We start from the raw sequence: 21,064 nt of genomic DNA, 5'->3' as shown, positions 1-21,064 counted from the left end.
ACACACACACACACACACACACACACACACACACACACACACACATCTTTAACAGGGAGAACTTTATAAACACATGCTTGAGTTTCACCATATTCTGATGAATCTGCTCATCTCTAAGCAATGCACAAGGAACACTTCATACACCTTTGGAATAACTGATTCAACGTGTTGAGCATCGTCACAGGCAAACACTCAATGTTGCGCTTATTTGATTGTCCCTTTCCCCACCTGCAAGTGCACACGGCTGAACACCTTTTCGTAGATAGTATCGAGATACACAGGAGCAGGCTACTGGCTACCATTCTGCCTAATCCCCAGTTCCAGTTGCTAGTTCCAGTTGTCTTGGGAGCTCATACACAGATGCTGTTCTCTGCTGCCAATATAACAAGGTGGCACAAAGGCAGTATGCAATGTGAGGCCCTCAGCCCCACTAGCTTCAGGGGCTTGTGGGGAGGGGAGGCAGCAGGTCCATACAAAATGCCGATACACCGATAATAATGTTAAAGAATTTCCCAGAGGATCTAAAGGGTAGATTATGTAAAATATTAAAAGAGAAAAATAAAATAAAATTAAAGGACTGGGTAAGAGATATTAAAACAAGAGGAGATATGGAAAATTTGTTAAAGGAGAAGAAGCTATCTTGGCTAGAATATGGTCAATTAGAACAATGGAATAAAAAGTGGATTAAAGATAATAGAATGTGCAGAAAGATGACGAGGTTTGAAGAATTAGTAGTAAGTAAGGAGAAAGGAAAAGGAAGTAGTATAGTTTCAAAAGGATTAATGAGTGAAATATATAAAATATTGTTAGAGAAGGAGTTTAGAGAGAATACAGAGAAAATGATTTGGGAATCAGATTTGAAGATACAAATAGGGCGACAGAGCTGGGAGGGACTATGGAAACAAAGAGTGTTGAGAAGTTTATCAGTAAGAATAAAGGAGAATTATTTTAAAATTTTATGGAGGTGGTACCTAACCCCGGTTAGATTGAATAAGATAAGTGATCAACATTCAGCAAATTGTTGGAGAGGATGTGGGGAAAAAGGAACGTATTTACATATGTGGTGGCAATGCAAATATGTACAAAGATTATGGAAGATGGTGTTTTCAGAAATTGAAGAAATAGTGGGAATGAAAATAGAACAAACACCAAAAATAGCATTGCTGTCACTATTTGAAGATATAAAGTGTGGAAAAGGAACTATAGAGCTGATATCGAGTTTGTTGGTTGCAGCACGATTGATGATAGCTAGGAACTGGAAGATCCAAGGGGAATATTCTATTGAGGAATGGTATAAAGTAGTATGGGACATAGCCATTAATGATAAACTGACATGCAATATTAAGTGGAGAAAAGGCGTAACTAAAATAAATGAGTTCGAAGGAATCTGGAAACAGTTCCTAGTGTTTGTGTTTACTAAGGGAAGTGGGAAACCACCAGCAGAAGAAATGATTAGATTTTGGACTCAAGAATGATCCCGAGGTGGGGGGTGCACATTTATGTTAAGAATGAAGATGTTGTAGTGTGATAAGGCATATGTAATAGTTTTTGATATTTGTACTCAACAATTATTCAATATGTATGCAGCAGATATTTGATGTATTTTTTTTCTTATTGTGTTAGTTTCAGTTATATTTTGGAAATGTTTATCTATGTTTATATAGTGTTGAAAATGAATAAAAATTATTATAAAAAACAAAAAAAAACAAAATGCCGATACATTCCTGCATACCCTGGGAGTCCTCCCCAGCCATGTCCTTGCCCTTCTGCCATTTTTGCTCTGCATGCCAGCTAAGCGGATTACTAATTACTTGTAGGAGTGATTATTATTACATTTATACTAAGTACACAGAGGTATGCTACACTTTGTTTTTTTTATCACCTAGACCCCAGACACTTTTCTTGTTGCCCACCAAAGTGCCAACCTCTCCTACTTTAAAAAAACAACACCAAAAGACATTTTCTAACTGGTAGCTGGATTTGCTATGAAATAGGTTTTGTTGGTGCTGAACACTATGGGTTTAAAGGAGTTGTTTAGGGTGTTAGGGCTCAGACACCACCTCTGCCCTGTACTCAAGTCTTTGGGGCAGGTTACCTGTCCTTTGCCATGCCTCCCATGACGTCCATTTTGTGTTGGTGCCCAGGACAGTTTCTCAAAGAGCCAAATGTGCCCATGGGCCCTAAACCTAAAAAACAGACAGAAAGACACACACACAGAGAGAGAGAGAGAGAGAGAGAGAGAGAGAGAGAGAGAGAGAGAGAGAGAGAGAGAGAGAATTACCTTGGATGTTGACATCAAACTCCAGCTCATCCTCTCCAGCTATATTTGTGGCAACACAGCTATAACGGCCAGTGTCAGATATCTGAGCTGCCTTGATTTGTAGGATGCGTCCACTGGCTTGGATTGTTATGTGATCGTCTGATGTAATAGGCTGTGATTGAATTATCCAAGAGAAGACATGAGCATTTCATAAAAGATGCAAGGAAAGTGTTACACATGAAAAATATGCCCACACAACTTGCGGCTGACAAGGCCACATCCAGACTTCCAGTGTCGCCTGCCAGGTTTAGCAGCAGAGTTGGAGGCCAAAGACTCGAGTTACTTGAGCCTAAGTATGCCACTAAAGAAAATATTTGAAAGATGCTAGAATCAATAAATACGTTTTTGCTCAATAAGTATGTTTCTGTGCACCTGGAAATTTCCTCCGCATTTTTCTCAGTCAGGTGTTTGATACCCCTTTTCCATAACTGCAGTTCAGGACGGCAGGAAAGAGAGGAGGTTAACCGAATACCACATATGACTGGTGGCTGCATTTGAAGCGCGTCATGTTTTAACACTCCACTTTTGCTATAATTTCCATCCCAAAGTTGAGGGTATTGTTATTTCTGATTGTTTATTTACAAATCATTAAGAGAAGAAATATTAAAAAGAAAATGATTTTTGTAGGGATTTTCATTATGCTCTCCTCTTCTTTGCCAACTGAAACAAGAATAATGTTTCTATTAATGTGCTTGCTAATACTAGGGCTCTTAACTCTTGCCAAAAGACAAGTTCTGGAAAAACTTAGAGCATCCAATTCTCCATTGATGGGATTTGCTCTCAGTACCTATAAAAATTTATGAGCCAAGAGTAATATTCCACATGCCAGTGGATACAAGAGGAGCAAAAATATGGAATACATTGTAAGTACAGAGTGCTAAAATGGAAGTGCAAGGAGGAGCAATACAGAATTGCAAAACGTAAGCAGAACGGCAGAGTTCCATGGGTTGTTCCTCCTATACCATCCTGAAGCTCTGGGGCTCAGGAATTTTGTCAGCTTTACTCCTTCCATTGAAAGAAGGCACGACTTCCTATGGTGCTAGATTACCATATTTTTGTGATACGGAAGGGAGGCAAGGAAGACAGTGCTGCAAAGAAGCTTATTGGTCTCTTTAAGATCGCTTATCGAAAGGAAGTAACTTTGTGACTGGCCTGTCCATCCTTGTACCAGCTGATGCCAGCAGCAGGGATCGCGTGAGCTTCACATTCCAGTGTCAGGCTGTTGTTCACTCTGATTTTCACCTCCTTAGGGGACAAGCCCACTCCTGCCAGATCCCCTCTGTTGATGGTAGGAGGGACTGCACAGAAAGAAAGAGTCCAAGAACTGAAACGTCAGTTTCTCAGTTGGGCTAGATCTACACTTTGTATCAAATCATTACCATCCCATCATGGTAATGCTATATCTCTCTTGCGCATTTTTACCCCGTAAGACACACAATTACATTTGTTCCAGTATTTTGGATAATGTGAACTAAAAAGCAGGAAATGATGGAATGCGGATTGTGCCCCAACAGTTATCAGTGCACTTCAATACCACTATAATGCAGCAGTGTAGATCTAGCCTTGGATATCCACTGGATGGGGAAGACCAAGCCAGAGTTGCAAGACTTGTTCTACATCAGGATTGTTGCACCTGAGGCGTCTTCTTTTACTATGGTGAGAGTGTGGAGAAGGGGCTTCTCAGCTGTGGAACCCAACCTTTGGAAAGTTGGCCCTCTTCTCATACAGCGAGTGTCAACAATTAAAAACCATTCTCAATATCATGTGCTAGTTCTTATGGATGGGTGGCAACTGTGGTTTAATCTTAGATCTATGCTGCTTTGGTGTTTTAACTGGGGTGTTTATTAGTCATTTTTTAAAGAATGACTTTAAAAAGAATGACTCACAGATTTTTGTTGATCCCTCTCACGATGTCAGCTGCCTCCTGCCCCTTCTAGCCTTTTTCACGCCACAAGAAAACCACCCCTGTAAGTCCGACTTATTCTCCTGTGTGCAGGAGAAGCAGCGCCATCAAAATGGCCCACTGAATGGGCCACATGCAAGTTGTTTACTTCCTCTTTCAAAAGAGGAAGCAATGAGGGGCAAATGCACAGGCGGAGAATCGACAGTAAGCAAACGCGATTTCTCCCTGTGTGATGATGCTGATGGTCCTTCACCCAAAAAAGGTTCCCCATCCCTGCTCAAACCCATCATCTCCTGCAGCTACTCAAGAGACCGTGCAACGTCTAGTTTAGCCCTAACATATACTGGCATGAATGCCACAAAATGCAACACAAATGTGGATACATGCTTAATCACGCCAGTAGACACATGGCTTTGCTTTGCTTAATAAGGGAATAACGTAGTGGTTGAATAAAATGAGGAGAGGTTGCATCAGAAATCTCAAGAAGCAGAAGGAAGTGGGAAGAAACAAAACAAGAATCAAACAGGTGACAGAAGGAAGATATGTTAGCACACTTACTGTAGACTTTCACTTCATAGTGTTTTAATGTTTCCCCTGCTTCATTTGTAGCTATGCAAGTATATCTACCAGTGTTATCCTCCTGAGCATTCAGAATCTGTAGAGTTCGACCACCTGAAAAAGTGTGTTTTTCCCCAAGTTAATGCTTGAGTATCTTCCTCTGAAGTGAGAAGTAAATGTGTTGACAGCCACACAAAGCTCACCACAAGCAAGAAAATAAAATAGGCAATAATAATCCCGATAATAATCCACCACATACCCAATGGTCATGTGAATTGGTCCCAAGTCCTAGCCAAATTAGAACACTCCCTTATGACAGAATTCTCTAATGGTTTTGAAAGAGTGCCTGTCCACATCCCTGAACTGTTCTCACATCACAAGACAAGGTGAAGAGGCCCATTTTCAAAAAGCAATTTGATTTAGAAGCTAGTTGTGGGGACTAAGGAGACGGTTTTACTAAGTCCTCGTGTTTGCTTAAACCTACACTGATCAATCATTTTAAACCTAACTTGAGCTCACTAGCCCATGATCACACCCCACAGTGGATCCTAAATGCATTGGATGCCCCCCATGTGCAAATAAATCCTAAAGACACAGAACTCCTATGTACCCAAGGCCTAGTCCTCACTGAAGAGGTCTAGCTAAGCCTGAGTTTAGCACTTCAGAGTTAGGTGGGGATAGGTCTCACATAACTGAATGTTCCTCCAAACAAAACTAAACTAAACAAAAAGCATTCCCTTCAAATTGAAAACAAAATGCATGGGAGAAGGGTTCTAACCTAGCATTTCCCTCATATGTTAGGGTTTTTTTTATGTAGAGGATATGTTCTTTTTTAGAGGAACATTCAGCCATGTGAGCCTCCCACCCAACTGCTCTATACGGTGGTAAATACCTAGACTTAGGCATACCACCTTAGTGAGAGCTAGGTCTAAATTTCCAATAACACAAACATTTTGATGGTTTCTAAACCTATATCAGTGAGATCATACAACATGTAAAATGTGTGTTTGTCTTGCCTGCAGTTCCTTGCACAAGGATATGTTACGCATTGATCACATGGAGAGAGTAACAGTCAACTAAAACTTATTGTGCATCATTCTCTGTTCCACCTAGACTTCCCCAAGTGATATTGCAAAACTGATTTATGAAGGTAAGTATCAGCAAGGATGCATTTTTATTTCAAATTATAGAAGGAATACAAATAATTACCTGGCAAAATCCTGATATTCCTATTTGATTCTATAGCTACGCCATCTTTCAGCCAGGTGATAGTAGCTGGGGGGTATGAATAAGCCTCACAAATCAGCGATGTGGGGTTATTCAAGATAACTGTGACTTCTTCTGTACCCCCATCATTATCTGCCCCCACAATGGATGGAAACACTGAGTAAGATCAGAAACAAGAAAAACAAGCTTAACAAAAAATCAACTCAACAAAAAACATGGCAATTCAGCTCAGACTGACATTGCTAACAACTGGTGCTATATGGACTCTTTAGCACTCACATAGGATCATACATGCCTCTAGTGTTTCTCATCTTAGCCAGAAGACAACATGACCCTTCTCAGTAGTAAACACCATGCACACACGCACGCGCACCCCCCCACACCTGTGGTTTATTTTCTAAGTCCTATTCTAGTCCTAAGGTTCTCTCTCAAATGTCACATGGAAACAGTCCTTATGTATGAGTATTTCCACGGCCATTGAGTTTTTATTAACTCAAGTCAAATTAAGGACAAAAAGAGAGAGAAATGTCCAAGATTGATTGCATTTATAAGAAACAAAAGTGATAGTGCCATTCCAGTTGTCAAAAGCCTTTTTGGTCTCTAGGAAAAACAATACTGCAGTCTTTATTTGAAGTAGTCATATACATGTGTATACCTAAGTTGTCCCTGTGCTGTTTATAGATGCAGAAATGTCAAGTGCCACATCGCCATGACTCAGAAACATCACCTGGGAAGTAGCCCTTATGTGCCAGCAATTAACATTACAAATTATCTTGGCTAGTGATGGGGCCTGGAGCTGTTAGGTGGACCCATGTCAACTAGGTGGACTAGAAGCACTTCAAGGAGAATGTGGGCACTGCTTGCAACTCACCCAGAGCACACTGCTCATATCTTGATACCACATGCTCACCCCGTTCCCTTTAACCTCCCCCAGGTGCCAGGCACCAAGCCCCGAAAGTCTGGTCAGCAGCATTGCAAGAAATGATACAAATGTAAATACATTTATCTATTGATAAATTTAATCCAGATAGATTCATCTTCGGCTTTGGAAGGAAGCACTTCCCTCTACCAGCCCAGAAAACTTACCAAGTACATTAACACTAAAGCTTTTGCTCTTGTCTCCAGCTGTATTGGATGCAATGCATGTATATCTCCCTGTGTCTGCTACTTGTGCATTTATCATTTGCAGAAAGCGCCCATTGGATGTTAACTGATGGCCATCATCCTGTAGGAAAGGTTGCCCGTCTTTTAACCATGTAATTTCTGGAGTGGGGTTCCCTTAATTGACAAAAGAACAACAGATATTTGTAGATATTAATGACTGCATCTTGAATACAAGGTTTTCTTCCATCAACAAGAGGAGTGCAACATCTGGAGGATCCCCACTGTAGTTCAGGAGGTGCAGATCAGGTTGCTTGCAGACCAAACAAAATGCTCAAGCATCCATAGCCTGAAGTTATGGAGACAAAGAGGTAAGGCTACAGAGGGAGAAGTTTCAGCTCCCCTCTCTTGCCCACCAATTTGGTTGTAAACGGGGCAGGCCCATGTCTACAGCACATCTAATTTGGCTTTAGTAAGTACTAACACAGTCTTGTGACAATGCAAACTGTAACCAAGTATGCTTAGGACAAACTTTGGCTTACCTGTCACTTCACATGTTAGCATCACACTCTGCTTTTCTTTTACTTTCACATCTTCCTGTTCACTTCCTCCCACAATGCCTGGTGGAACTTTTACATGATTAAGACAAAAACAAGATACAGAAAAAAGATCAGCATGAGAACACAGAAGCACAAGAAGATGGCAATGAGTCAGCATTAGGAAATGCTATGTCACTGTCAGCAGCCATATTCTCTACACTCACAAAAGCTGGTTACATGCTGAGTCATGATGGACATGTGAAAAATGCCATGCCTTTTCTAAATGTATGATGAAATATTAAATACATTAATTTAGACTTTTTTTCCACCCCAGGGACTTCCAAGTGAAATAAGAAAGCAACATTATTCATGGTATGCATATCCATTCCACTATCACCTCAGTTCCTTGGGTGGATAAAATCATTGGCCTGGTTCACACATAATGCTAATTTATAGTTTAGTACTACATACATGACATGGAATGAGCCCCAGCAAACTCTGGGACTTGCATGTTACCCACCACCTTCTCCACCTGTATGGTTGGGAGAAAAACTTTACAGGCACTTAGGGCCTTGCTAGACCTGCCGGATAAGCCGGCAGGGAGGAGGGGCGATGGCGCACTAGAGCTAGTGCGGGCCGTCGCCGGCTTCTACACGTAAGACGCGAAGGGGCAACGGGAAGCCCCGTGGCGTCGGCCATTTTATTTATTTTTTAGTTAAAGGGGCCATGTGCGCTGGAGAGCCGCCGGAGAAGGTAAGTGGTTTTTTAAAAAAATAAATAAATAACCCCCCCCGCTCCCCCTGCCCAATCCCCCCAATTCCTGATGCCCCCCCTGCCCACTCGCTCGGCCGTCCTCCCCCCATGCCCAATGCCCTGTCCCCCACTCTTCTTCTCCCGCCCCCTTGCCATCCCCGATGCCTGCTGTTCTCCCCCCCCCCTCCTGCCGGGTCCGGCCTTCCCCTGCGGCCCCTATCTCCCCCCCGGGATCCCCCCCCGGGATCCGCCCCCAGCCCAATGGGCACAGCGTTCGTATGAGCAGGTAAGCGAGCAGCTGCAAAAAGCCATGGACCCTGCTAGACGTTCTGCAGCCCCGGCCTCAGGCCAGGGCTGTGGAAAAACCGGGCCATAAGCGAATTCGCTTATGCTGGTTTAAGGGAGGTTTTAGCGCGGCCTGACACCGGATTCCCCTGTGCATCATCTGGATGCACAGGAGGGAAACCGGACGTCACACCGCGCTAACGCCTCGTCTAGCAACGGCCTTACTTTCAGTTTCTTCTTAATTCTGGCTTGTCAACCAAGGATAGTGGTTTAAAACAGTTTCAAAGTAAGTTTCAAAATAAGCCAACTTCAAATCATGGGTTATAAAGCTGGTTGGCTTACCTAACCAGAATTTGAATATAATGGCAAGCCAGGTGGGCTGTCTAAATGTCCTCTTTGCCTCACAGTGGCTGTGAATTGACGTTGCTTTGGTTATATGATGCAGTTGCCGATTCACAGCCACTATGGGCAAACAGACTAAAATGCGCAGTAGAAAAGTTGGGGACATACCCCGACATTTTTTTTCAGACCAAGGTCATCATGGCCCTTCCACTGTATGACCTCGCTCTGGCATAGAGCTGGGGGCAGTCCGGGGTGAATGTCGACATCTGATTGGTCGCCGGAAGCAGAAGAGGGCGTGTGTATGTGTTATGGTACCTGGATGACCGCTGGAAAAACCCGCACACTCTCCAGCAATCTGCATTACGCACCGCCACCCCACATCAGCAAAACCACGGTCTTTAGCAGCAGAGCTATGCCAAAGTGGTGTTGTGAAGGCAGGGTCAGCATTAAGGGGAAACTGAAACTAAATGCTGGCAAAGTACTTCTAGCCACACGGGATCAAAAGGGAAGGCTTTGTTTGCACTTCTTTCTGCTTGTGCATGTAGTACTAAACCACAGTTTAACATTAAATGCAAATAAGCCCAGTGTACTATCATTGCTTTAAAAAAAGGCCTACAAAAGTATTATATATTACAGTTTGCTCAAATATAGCACAAGGTGCCCAGATAATGTTAGTTTCAATGGGATGTTGATTTCTGTTTCAACTAAACTATCTGATCAAACTTTTGTTGAGATCCTGAATTTTTTTGAAGAGGAACCATTTTTACAAGCTAAATTTTCCTGTCTTCGGGCCATCAATTTATTGGCTACACCAGTTTTCAGTGGAGTTTAAAACAGGACAACTACTCAGGAATGTTAGGAGGAAAAATGCTTTATTTATTTATTACATTTCTATACCACCCAATAGTTTGAAGCTGTCTGGGTGGTTTAGCCCTTCTGACAGTTGCTGCACTCACCTAAAACTGAAAGGTCAAAGCTCTTCCTTTCCTCTCCTGCAATGTTAGTCACCACACAGGTGTAACGACCCGCATCTTCTACATTCACCTGCATTAAGCGCAACATCCTGCCACCTGAAGAGAAAAAGCCGTAACTCCGAACATTATAATAAAGGCTGACTCTAACATTTAATCTTTCTGCATGCTGGCAACCAAGTATGCCTTTATTTAAAAAATATATTGCAGACTTGCTTAGAAATATAAAAAAGCAATGTTTTCAAAATACAGTGGCAAGTCTTCATTTTTGCAATGAAAAGCCTTTTAAAAAGTGGTTCTTAATTATTTTATTTATTTATTTATTACATTTCTATACCGCCCAATAGCCGGAGCTCTCTGGGTGGTTCACAAAAATTAAAACCATTCAAAGTATAAAACCACAGTATATAAAACCATAATATAAAATACAATATAAAAGCTCAACCAGATAAAAACAGCAGTAATGCACTTAATGATGCACTTAATCAGATTCGTGCTGCAAAACACAAGGTTATTTTATTTTATTTATTTATTTATTTAGTATTTATTTATACTTCCCAATAGCCACAGCTCTCTGTGTGGTTCAATTAGATGTCTTTGTGTTATTCCCCAATGAGATCCACCCTAGTATGTTCCTAATTATGGATGTCCCATTAAGGTCCCTTAAATTATATCCCTCCTTCTCCTCCACTGTTTTTAAAAATGGGAGCCAGAATAAAATATATGAATTTATGTTTCCCCTCCACAATATTCACATGTATTCCAATCACAAGGTGTACTGCTTTTTAGAGCTAAATTCCAGAACCTTCAACGCAGCTTTCCTCAGTGGGTCACTCAAAAATGAGTAAGGTTTGTCATGAGGCAGCAGGAAAGCCCCTAAGATTCAGAACTTATCTCTTTCAGCCTCTCATCAGCTCTGCGGAACTGTGATGAGGAAATGTGACTGAGAGATACTTATGCAATGGTTACTAACGGAGCAATCTTATGGTCAGGGAGCATACCAGGAAACTTAGGATATTTCAGATTCCCCGTCTTGAGGCGAAAAATACCTCTATGACCAAAGGAAAGGGAATCTGACATCAGATCCTTCCCTCTCCCTCACAGCCACTACGGAAAGCACCGTGGAGGCTGTTTTCCAATGTCGCAATGGCAACAGCAACTTTGGAGAACCTCAGAAAGGTCAAAAGGGGGGCGCTCTGGTGGGTGGGGAAGGAAGAAAGGGTGAGGAAAGGATAGAGGCCAGGATCCACAGTATTCTATGGATCACCTGTCTCCATCCACTGTTGGTAAGTGAGTTCAAGGGGGCATCTTTTCTTTGCTTTTTTGAGGAGGAGGAGGAGGAGGAGGAGGAGGAGGAGAAAAAGGAAGCATTCTTCTCCTAGCCTGCCTGGCTCTTGCTGGCAGGGCATAAGATAGATGGAGGCCTCTAACCTATCCTCTCGGATAAGTCTATGGCTGAGTTGGGATTTGAACATGGATCAAAACCATATTCGAATGCTCTCCCGCAAGATAATAAATCCCTGCAGACAGAAAATTAGTTCATCAGTGGAAGGCTTCTCCCTGAATGCTTCTCCCTGACTTGCTAATGTTCTGTATGCAGGAGAATTACCCTCTTGAGTAAGGGCACTGAACCTTGCCCACCTGTAATCAGAAGTGGTATAGTCCAGCCTTGTTTTGTGATTGTGCACTGCCTCTTATTTTGTTTGGTTGGAACATGATTATGTGAGCTTGGCATGTCGGGGTCTCCTCCTTCTAGATAATTTCCCCGTGATATTGTATACTATTTGCTGACCATGCATTTGGTTTACAGATGCTTTTCCCCATGCTTCTGCTTTGTGCTACCTTCAGTCAACTGCAAACAATATTCTTCATTGGAACTTTCATATGAAAAGCAACGTCTTCCTGCTTACCTGACAGGATTCTGATAGTGCTACTCAAAGAAACAGGCTGCCCATACTTCAGCCATGTTATTGATGGATGAGGAATTCCTGAAGCTTCGCAAATCAGGGTGGCAGGATTTTTCTCCACTACGCTGATATTTTCAGGCACAGCCAGGTCACCCACAATACTTGGAGGGACTACAAAAGCCCCGAACAAAGAGAAGCAAGACACATGAGAAAACATTATTCAGTCATATTCCTGCTTCTGCTTAAAACAATTTCAGAAGAAATCCCACATATCATACATTTGTAAAGGAAGTTTTCATTCTGAACAGATGAAGGCATTTTCCTTGATGGTAGGATTTTCCTAATGGTAGGATAGAAGGGAACATAAAATCAAATGAGATAGTAAGCTTTTGATACAGGAACTATTATAAGGATTCCATGGTAAGTTTTGTATCTTGCCTTAACTACCTTTAGCTGCTATACATCTCTTCCTTATAGTGACATGCTTTTTCTTTTGCCAGCGCAAATCCACACACATTCACTCAAGTCAAGTACTTTACTCCCACTTAGAGCTACTACAGAGCAGAGTAGCTCATTTGGCTCCAAAACATGCATCTTCGTATATCTCTTCTGTTGCAAACATTTCCTTTGCTCACCATGAACGCTTAAGTCATATTTCCTGTCCGACAGTCCCGCCACATTCACAGCAACGCACACATAACGGCCAGTGTCCGACACCTGAGTGTTTTTCAGTCGAAGATGATGTCCTTCATTCAGTATTTCAACTCTTCTCCCCTTGACTAATGGCCGACCATCCTTCATCCAGGTGACAGCTGGCTGTGGAACACCGTCTGCCTTGCATTCTAATGAAATATTATTTCCTCGGGTCACAGTTACATCCGATTGTTGGCTCCCACTGTCCAATATAGTTGGACGAACTATTCAGAAAAACAAAACAATGTTCCAAACTTTAGCATCAAGAGTGTAGCTTCTGAGAGCAAAATTAAATCTGCTGTGAGAAATTGGGGACAAGCTCTGACATCTTTTCCTTTTGCAAAATGCATTTGTGGGTGGAGTGGGGGAGATTTGTATCAAGGCCACGGCATGGGGGGAGAGAAGAGTTCAACCCTTACCTCTGTGTAAGTTCCCTTGATACAAATCCTTCCCTAATACTGCAGAGGGGAAAGTAATGCCTGTATATCCTTAATCCCATGGTTAATATCAGCTGGGTGGAGGGATCCATCCAGAAATCATGCAGGAGGATGAAAACGTTGGGTCAAGATTCAATCACGGATCTCACATGGCATGTTCCATTTGTCCCAAAGCTTTAGCAAAGGTATCAATGCTTCTTATACTACAGATAATCTAAACTGGTATTTCCGACTGGGAACTACAAGCTAACTTCTTTTGGTCTTATTTCAAAATAGATGGCTGAATGTAATATTCTTCTGGCCCATTCTCATTCTTTGATTGTAAACACTGCTTTTTTTTTAACATGATCTCACACAGCAATAGTTTCCAAACCAATTAACACCACAGGTAATTTTCTTTGGTGACCTACCATATACCAGCAAATTATATTCCTTCTTTGCTAATCCAGCTACATTTGAAGCCATACACATATAGGCAGCTGAATCTGATTTTTCAGCAATAGAAACTTGCAGCTGCCTTCCTCCAGATAACACCCTGACCCTACCTGTAGGGTCAGCCAGTAATGGAGAACCTGCAAGAGAAATACTCTCTCAGATATAAAATACAGAACATAGGACAAAATATTACATGTATTTCAGGCTGAGTTTGGAAGATCAAATTTCAGCTTAATAAGCCAGTATATGAATGAGCTTCATGCACCTGTTTACTTTGGAATTGTTATTTTTTACAGAGTACTAAGACCAACGTTTTTGAAGAAGATACTTCGAAACAAGCAATAACATGAACCTTGTTGACTGAATTTGGTCTTAATATACTGTTGATGTGATTAGATGAAGTGTTTGATGTCTATGGGTCGGATTTTTTGCAATGATTGTTTAAATTTGGTTTGAAATGATTGTTGATATGCTATTGATATGTACTGATATGCTACACTGATGTGATAGTTGATTGTTGTAGACTTGTACTAGTATTGGATTGTAAATAGTTATTCTAGTAAAAACAAGTGTGTATAATTTTTGAATGACGATTTAATTCATTTGGTATATTTTGTTTCTACGGTGGTCGCCTTTTGGGTTCCTTTTGTTCACATTTTCACCACCACTGCCTCCCTTACTACAGCCTCTCTTTGCACAAACATGGAAATATGCCAGGAAGCAGCTGTTAATCATAGCTTCCCATTACATCTGGACTTCCAAAGAAGCCAACTTGAAACCATGGCTTAACCATAGTTTCACGGTTTGGGCACAATAGGAAGCTATGGTTAACTGTGGCTTTCTGGCTCGTTTACTTGCTCACGCAAAGATAAGAATGATACAGATGCATGACGCTTGCTCATATCTCAGCTTATTAAGAGATTTGATTGTCCAAAATGCAGACACTCTGTTTCATTTCTGTTTCCTGTCAGTCTAGATCAGCTAAAATGCATCAAGGTCCCACAAACAACAACTATGGTCGGTGAAGGGAGGACACAGGTATTGTTGCAGTAATAGAAATCATGACAAACTTTGTAAGTTTTGTCTAAATTATGGCATTTAATAACCCATTTTATGGTGGGTTTAGATGGCATACATATTTGCAATTTATTTTTATTGATTGATTTTATTTACAATATTTATATACTGCTCCACAATGCAAAAGGTTTAACGGTCCCCATGATCAGAAGTAAGACAGAAAGACTGAAGGCCTCGTTTGCCACAAGAAAGCATCTAGCCTGTATCTTGGCTGACTGGAAAGGAAGGCTGAAGAAGCAAGAGAGAGATTAGTGGGGGAAGGAAGTTGGCTTTTGCAATTGTCGAAGGTAGACACAAACATCACATAATGTACTGATTTATTATTTATTTATTACATTTATATCCCACTGTTTTTCCTCCAAGGAAACCAGGATGGCGTACATAGTCCTCGTCCTCTCCATGTTAGCCTCACAACAACAACCCTGTGAGTAGGATGGGCTGAGAGGCTGTGACCCAGTGAGCTTCCATGACCAAGTGCAGACTAGATCTCCTGACTCCCAGTCCAACCCTTTTAGCCACTACACCACACATTAATGGTGCCTTGACTCCAGTCACTTCAAGTTGCAGGCTGGGTAAGCTTAAACCAAGGAGGAGCAAGCACCTTTTGAAAGCACCTTCTATTAAAGCAAAAGCATTTTTAAACTCATATGTCCAATCTGTATTAACTACTGGAGGTGGTACCAGCCATATTCCTGTTTAAGAGGACAGAAGAGGGGTTGGTTTGGCTGCTTTTTGTAAACTAATGTGGTGGGTAAGCACCAACGCTCAAAAGAGTTGAAGGCAATACCTAGGCCCCGGGAAAGGCCTCACAAAGAGTGGTCACTTACCATTCTTTTTCCAGCTGAGGGCTGGTGGTGGAATTCCACTGGACTCGCATATCATGCTGATGAGGTTTCCTTCAATTACAGTCAGCTGAGTAATTATATCTGAACTGTAAATACTTGGTGGCACTACAATGGGTAAATATATATATATATATATATATTAAAAAAAACCTGATATTCTGATAACATATATTACCACTAGCCCACAAAGAATCCATAATAATAATAATAATAATAATAATAATAATAATAATAATAACAAATTTATTTCTTGCCCGCCTCTCCAGTTTGATCGATGCGGGGAACAACAATAAATAATAAAATACATAATACTCAATTAAAACATAATATACATTGTTAAAAACATCCTAAAAACATCCTAAAAACATTTTAAAAACATCTTAAAATTCCACTGGATAGGCCTGCTTCCACTGCATATATAAGCCCATTCCTACACAGGTGTTTATTTCAAGAATTGAATTCCTCACAGGTTAAACGTGATAAATAAGAAACACAGGCAGGGATCTCAGTTTCTTCGAAATATTTCAACGATATGCAAAGCATGAACAAAACATTTCCATTTGACCCTCTTTGACACTTTCTGTGTTTTAAACATCAAAGAAATACATAAGCTCTAATGTAGGCAGCAGTAAGGCTTTATGCTGCATCACACCAACTTCAGTCTTTTATTTTAGTCCTTTCTGCTTTGATCCAGTAAGATCACTAAAGTCTCCAAGAAGCAAAGCCTTTGACACATATTGTTGAATGCTGCCAGCTTCTGGAGCTGGAGCTAGCTCTGGGGAACAGGCTGATACTAAATCACAGAGACAGCTTTACTGGATTTGCAACACAAAAAGGCAGTCCAACATTGCTTCTAGCCCCAGTGTGCAAACAAATAATATAATTCTAAACAGTTGTTCACAGATTATTTTCACAGGCAAACCCATGGTTTCCATGAAAATTGGGAAGAACGAGCCATATATATATATATATATATATATATATATATATATATATATATATGAAGATCTAGTGTGATGCTTAAGTGATCAACCAAAACACCATCTACAAGGATCACAGAGGTTATTCTAATACTGGGTATTCATATGACAACAAGAAACAATATGCAGAATAAGAACGCATAGCCTTATTGTTCAGCATACTGTTGGGCTATAACAGACTTCCCCAAATTGGTACCCAGCTTTCCCAAATGTTTTGGACTACAACTCCCAGCATTCCTGACCACTAGCCCTGCTGGGGTGGGGGCACCAGGACACAGGTAACAGGCAAGATCGTATACGAAGAAGACCTTTATCTTGGCTTATCGCAAAATCATAGATCTTCAAGGGCTGCAATTCATAGAAAATGCATTGTGTGACATTCCACAGAAATACTAAACTTAGTTCACATCTGGCCCCAACATGGCAGGTTGTACTTGTGGTCGATTACGGGCACTAGCCTCAGACTGGTTCCCACCACAGATGTTTCTTCCAGTAAATTCCTAACTCTGTAGCCCCTCTCATATCAAACCCATTAGCCATACAAGAAAGCAATGGATGGATAATGTGAGCCAGAGCTATTCATGTAGGCATTTATGTGCATAAGATCCTGTGAAGGACGGCAGATGTTCCAGAAGCACCCATTTCATCCATGCCTGGCTGCAAACCTTACCCCACACATTGACATTGTAGTTCTTTTCTGTTTTTCCAGCCACATTTGTCGCTTCACAAGTGTAGCGTCCCGTGTCTTGAGCCTGCGCTCCTTCAATCTAGCAATAAATAAATAACAAACAAACCTTTGGTCTCTTGTTTATGTATGCATCGCAGTATAGCATGACCTCACTGCCCAAGACCTCCCTGCAGCTTCAAGAATCTGCAAAGGCCATGAGTAGGCAGTTACTGAACAGGGAGACCTATTTCAAGCATTGCTTTCCTACCTCAGTAGGTACAAGTTATTCTCTCTCCCACCCAATACTTTTGCACAGTGTAGGCTGGTGGCTATCCAATTTCAGGGTGTGTGTGAATCCATTGTGGGTTTTCATCAGAACCAGACAGAAGTCTAAAGCAGCTATCATTCAAACAGGTGCAGCACCATGGATAGCTCCTTTAGAGCTCTGGCTGGTTTTGACTGAAAATCCAGAATGGCAATCGAAGCTACCAGTCTCCACTGCTTTTGCAAGGGCTGGTGATAGTTCAATAGCTAGACAGAAATTCTTCTGATTTACATTTGATGCCGTGTCTTCCCTAAAGCAAAACTGGGAGGTGGTACAGTCTAGTGCAAGGATAGGCAAACTTTTGGGGCCCATGGGTACATGTGGCGATTTGAGAAACTGCCCCAGGCATCCCAAAATGGCTGATATGGGAGGCATGGGTAGACACCAAGGACATGTAACCTGGCCCAAAGATGAGTACAAGCCAGAGGTGGCTTCTGAGCCCCCCCAAAAAACACAAAACACAAATCCTTTGAAACTACAGTTGTCTGGGTTAACAGAAACCTATTTCACAAAAGGCAAACTCTTTTTCTCTCCCCCCTCCCTCTCTGAGAGCCAATGCCTGCCTCCCATCTTTTCTCTTCTCTCACCCCAGATCGCCACTCCATACATCATCACAAGAGTGAAAAAGCCTTAGAAGAGGAAAGCTTGGGCGTTTTAACCCTTACCTTCAATACACTTCCCTCTTCTGTAATGCTGAGGCCCAGCTTCCTCAGCAGCGGCCGACCATCTTTCAGCCACTGCAGGCTGGGCGGGGGAATGGCTTTGCTCTGGCAGCCGAGTTCTAAATCTTCTCCCATGACCACAGAGGCATTCTGCTCCTCTCCCATGATGTTGGGTGGAACTGAAGGAACAAACATTTCAACATTTACTTTCATCTCTTTTTGCTGTGGCAAATAAAGTTGGGTGCCTGCATGAGATGCATCTGTTATCACAGAACCAAAGGCTACGAAAGAGCACCGAACAGTGGCGTACTGGTAAATTTTGAAGCGCGGGCCCTCATCATGGGTCCCCATGTCCCCATAGTCACGCCCCCAGGAAGAGTCCAAAAATTGCTGGCGGCTCTGTTGATTCATACCAACAAAACAGTTCTAGCAGTTTTCATCTCCACCAGTTTTCATCTTTTGTAAAGCTAGTAGTTCTTAATTGCCCATTCAAGGCCAGACAGTTTTCTATATAGTAGCCGCCACGGCTCGGAGTGCCTTTTACCATCTTCGGTTGGTTCGCCAACTACGGCCTGTCCTGGACAGGGATAGCTTGACCACGGTGGTACAAGCATAAGTAACCTCAAGGTTAGATTACTGCAACGCGCTCTATGTGGGGCTGCCCTTGAAGCTGCTCCGGAAGCTGGAGCTAGTGCAGAATGCTGCAGCTCGGCTGTTGTCTGGAGCTGCCTCTTTCCAGCATGTAACTCCTCTGCTGAGGGAACTGCACTGGCTGCCTATTCACTACCGGGCCAGGTTTAAGGTTCTTGTACTTGTGTACAAAGCCCTAAACAACTTGGGACCAGGATACCTGAGAGAGCGCCTTCTCCCTTACCGACCTGCCCGGTCACTGAGGTCATCTGAGGGCCTGCTCCTGGTGGTTCCACATAGATCCATCCTCCGATTGGAATCCACCAGAGGAAGAGCCTTCAGCGTGGTGGCACCGCTCCTGTGGAATTCCCTGCCTCTGGAGGTCAGGCAGGCGCCAACCTTGTACTCCTTTCAGCGCCTCCTGAAAACATCTTTATTCCAAGAAGCCTTTCTTTAACATGCAGCCTTGGATTACTGTTATTGCTTCTTTTACATTTTGTTCTAACTGTTTTTATTCTGTTTTTATTTTCATTTTACCTTGTACACCGCTCCGAAATTTTTCAATGGGGAGCAGTATATAAATATTCTAAATAAATAAATAAATAAATAAATAAATAATATATGGTATCAAAGCCCCACAGTTATACAACACAGCAGCCACCGCGGGGCTTTTCCACGAAACTGCACACTGGAAAAGTCAGGAATTTATCCTGACTTTTCCTGCCAGAGTGAAGTCACTATGGCTCTTCCGCCATCTGTCTTTGCTCCAGTGTTGTGCCGGGGGCATTCCTGGGCAGAAGGCAACCTCCAATTGGTTGCTAGAAATCAGGTAAGGGGCAGGAGGTGGGCCTGGCGAGCCAAATGGTCTCCAGAAAGCCCACACTGCCTCCTCCGGTACGGATTACTCACCACCACCCTGCAGCAGTGATACCATGGGGTTTGGTGGCAGAGTGGCACCGTGAAGGCAGGTTCCAGAACACTTTGCATTACAACTGGGAACAATATATTGTTGCTGCAAGCGTTCATTTCCCCCCCCCCCATCAGCTGCAAGAGTTGCAGTTCTGCTCAGCAAATCAAAACGTGCTGCCCCTGAGAGCCGTGGCTCCACTACATTACTAGCCCTGAAAGCCTGACTTGTTAGACATGGTCTGAAGGCAGCCACCTTGCTGAAGCTAATCAGGTCTGGGTATGGTCAGTGCTTGGAGGGGAGACCACCTGGGAATCACATGTAGCCACCTTGAGTTCCACAATGGAAGAAAGGTGGGATATAAATGTAATAAATAAATAAATAAATAAATAAATAGTATCCCATTAAAACTTACAAATGACAGCAGTTTTACAACTTTTTCTACACTACTTGTTTGACTGTACAATTGGTTTTATCTCATTTCCCCACCCAAATACTGTTTTTATAATGCAGGTAAAGCTTAACTTAAAAACAAAACCCTGATTAGTTTAAAGTTGTTTCTAAAATTTCCTACACCACTTTTAAGTTTCCTGTAACCTTGAACTGTTCATCTAGTAACACCAGTTTTTTTTAAAATTAGCTGTGAAATATCCTTGGGCAAATGATTGGTCAGATTTACACAAAACACAAAAGGTGGAAACAGAAAACACTGGAAACAAACTATATCCATAGTATGCAGCATTTCTCAGAGAAAAATATTTTGTTAATTAAGAAACAGAAGATTAAAATGGCTCCATCTTGCAATATTGTGTATATCAATGATGCCATTCTTTAAAAAAAATATATCACTGTTCTGTTTTCCTTTGCACAGGGACCATTAAACGGAACAGCTGATTGCAGAGTATGGAAATAATTTAGAGAAAAGTCTGGTCTCTGTGTATAAGCAATATATTAACTGTAAAAAACATCCCTGCTTATCTCACTCCCTTTGTAGAATTCACAGAGGCAATTTTTCTTTCCGGCAGATGAGGAACAGAAAATTGGACTCAGTATTTTTAAGCGATTATTTATTTGCAAATATTTTTCTTCCAATTCCTTTTCCTCCCTGTCAAATGAACTGAAGAACACTGAATTTCAAAATAAGAAGCAAAACCTGAATAGATTAGAATGAATGAAAGGTCATTATACAGCAGTGAATCCTAGTTTGCCACACCGTGCCACTTGGGCAGGGAGCTGCAGGTAATCCAGGTCTCTGATAAGTGTACCTGTACCATTCATATATTTGCAAACATGCACCTTTAACCTTCACACATTACATTTTGAGCAAGAAACAAACAAAAAACTTAGGTGAACACCTAAAAAATTATCTCAAGTAGCCTCACCTAAAATGTAATTTACTAAGTATCTCTATCTCAGCATTTTGTGAACCGCCCAGGGAGCTTCGGCTATTGGGCGGTATAAAAATGCAATAAATAATAATAATAATAATAATAATAATAA

General features: G+C 41.8%; 1 protein-coding gene across 1 annotated transcript in view; it reads right to left on the bottom strand.

Annotated features, from left to right (window-relative positions):
- HMCN1 (hemicentin 1) overlaps positions 1 to 21,064 on the bottom strand; it is a 291,005-nt gene that overhangs the window by 102,843 nt on the left and 167,098 nt on the right. The window contains exons 41-53 of the mRNA XM_063134738.1: positions 18,031 to 18,206; positions 17,044 to 17,140; positions 15,376 to 15,498; positions 13,447 to 13,608; positions 12,542 to 12,823; positions 11,910 to 12,077; positions 9,985 to 10,098; positions 7,652 to 7,738; positions 7,095 to 7,286; positions 5,991 to 6,164; positions 4,782 to 4,895; positions 3,473 to 3,618; positions 2,282 to 2,432 (exon numbers count right to left, since the gene is read on the bottom strand). Coding sequence (XP_062990808.1) covers positions 2,282 to 2,432; positions 3,473 to 3,618; positions 4,782 to 4,895; positions 5,991 to 6,164; positions 7,095 to 7,286; positions 7,652 to 7,738; positions 9,985 to 10,098; positions 11,910 to 12,077; positions 12,542 to 12,823; positions 13,447 to 13,608; positions 15,376 to 15,498; positions 17,044 to 17,140; positions 18,031 to 18,206 — 1,986 coding nt within the window. The remainder of the gene's footprint in view (positions 1 to 2,281; positions 2,433 to 3,472; positions 3,619 to 4,781; positions 4,896 to 5,990; positions 6,165 to 7,094; positions 7,287 to 7,651; positions 7,739 to 9,984; positions 10,099 to 11,909; positions 12,078 to 12,541; positions 12,824 to 13,446; positions 13,609 to 15,375; positions 15,499 to 17,043; positions 17,141 to 18,030; positions 18,207 to 21,064) is intronic.

This window comes from Elgaria multicarinata, chromosome 1, assembly GCF_023053635.1.
Source record: "Elgaria multicarinata webbii isolate HBS135686 ecotype San Diego chromosome 1, rElgMul1.1.pri, whole genome shotgun sequence".
NCBI lineage: Eukaryota > Metazoa > Chordata > Lepidosauria > Squamata > Anguidae > Elgaria > Elgaria multicarinata.
The sequence above is the reverse complement of the archived record's forward strand: the minus strand, read 5'-3'. Positions and strand labels throughout refer to the sequence as shown.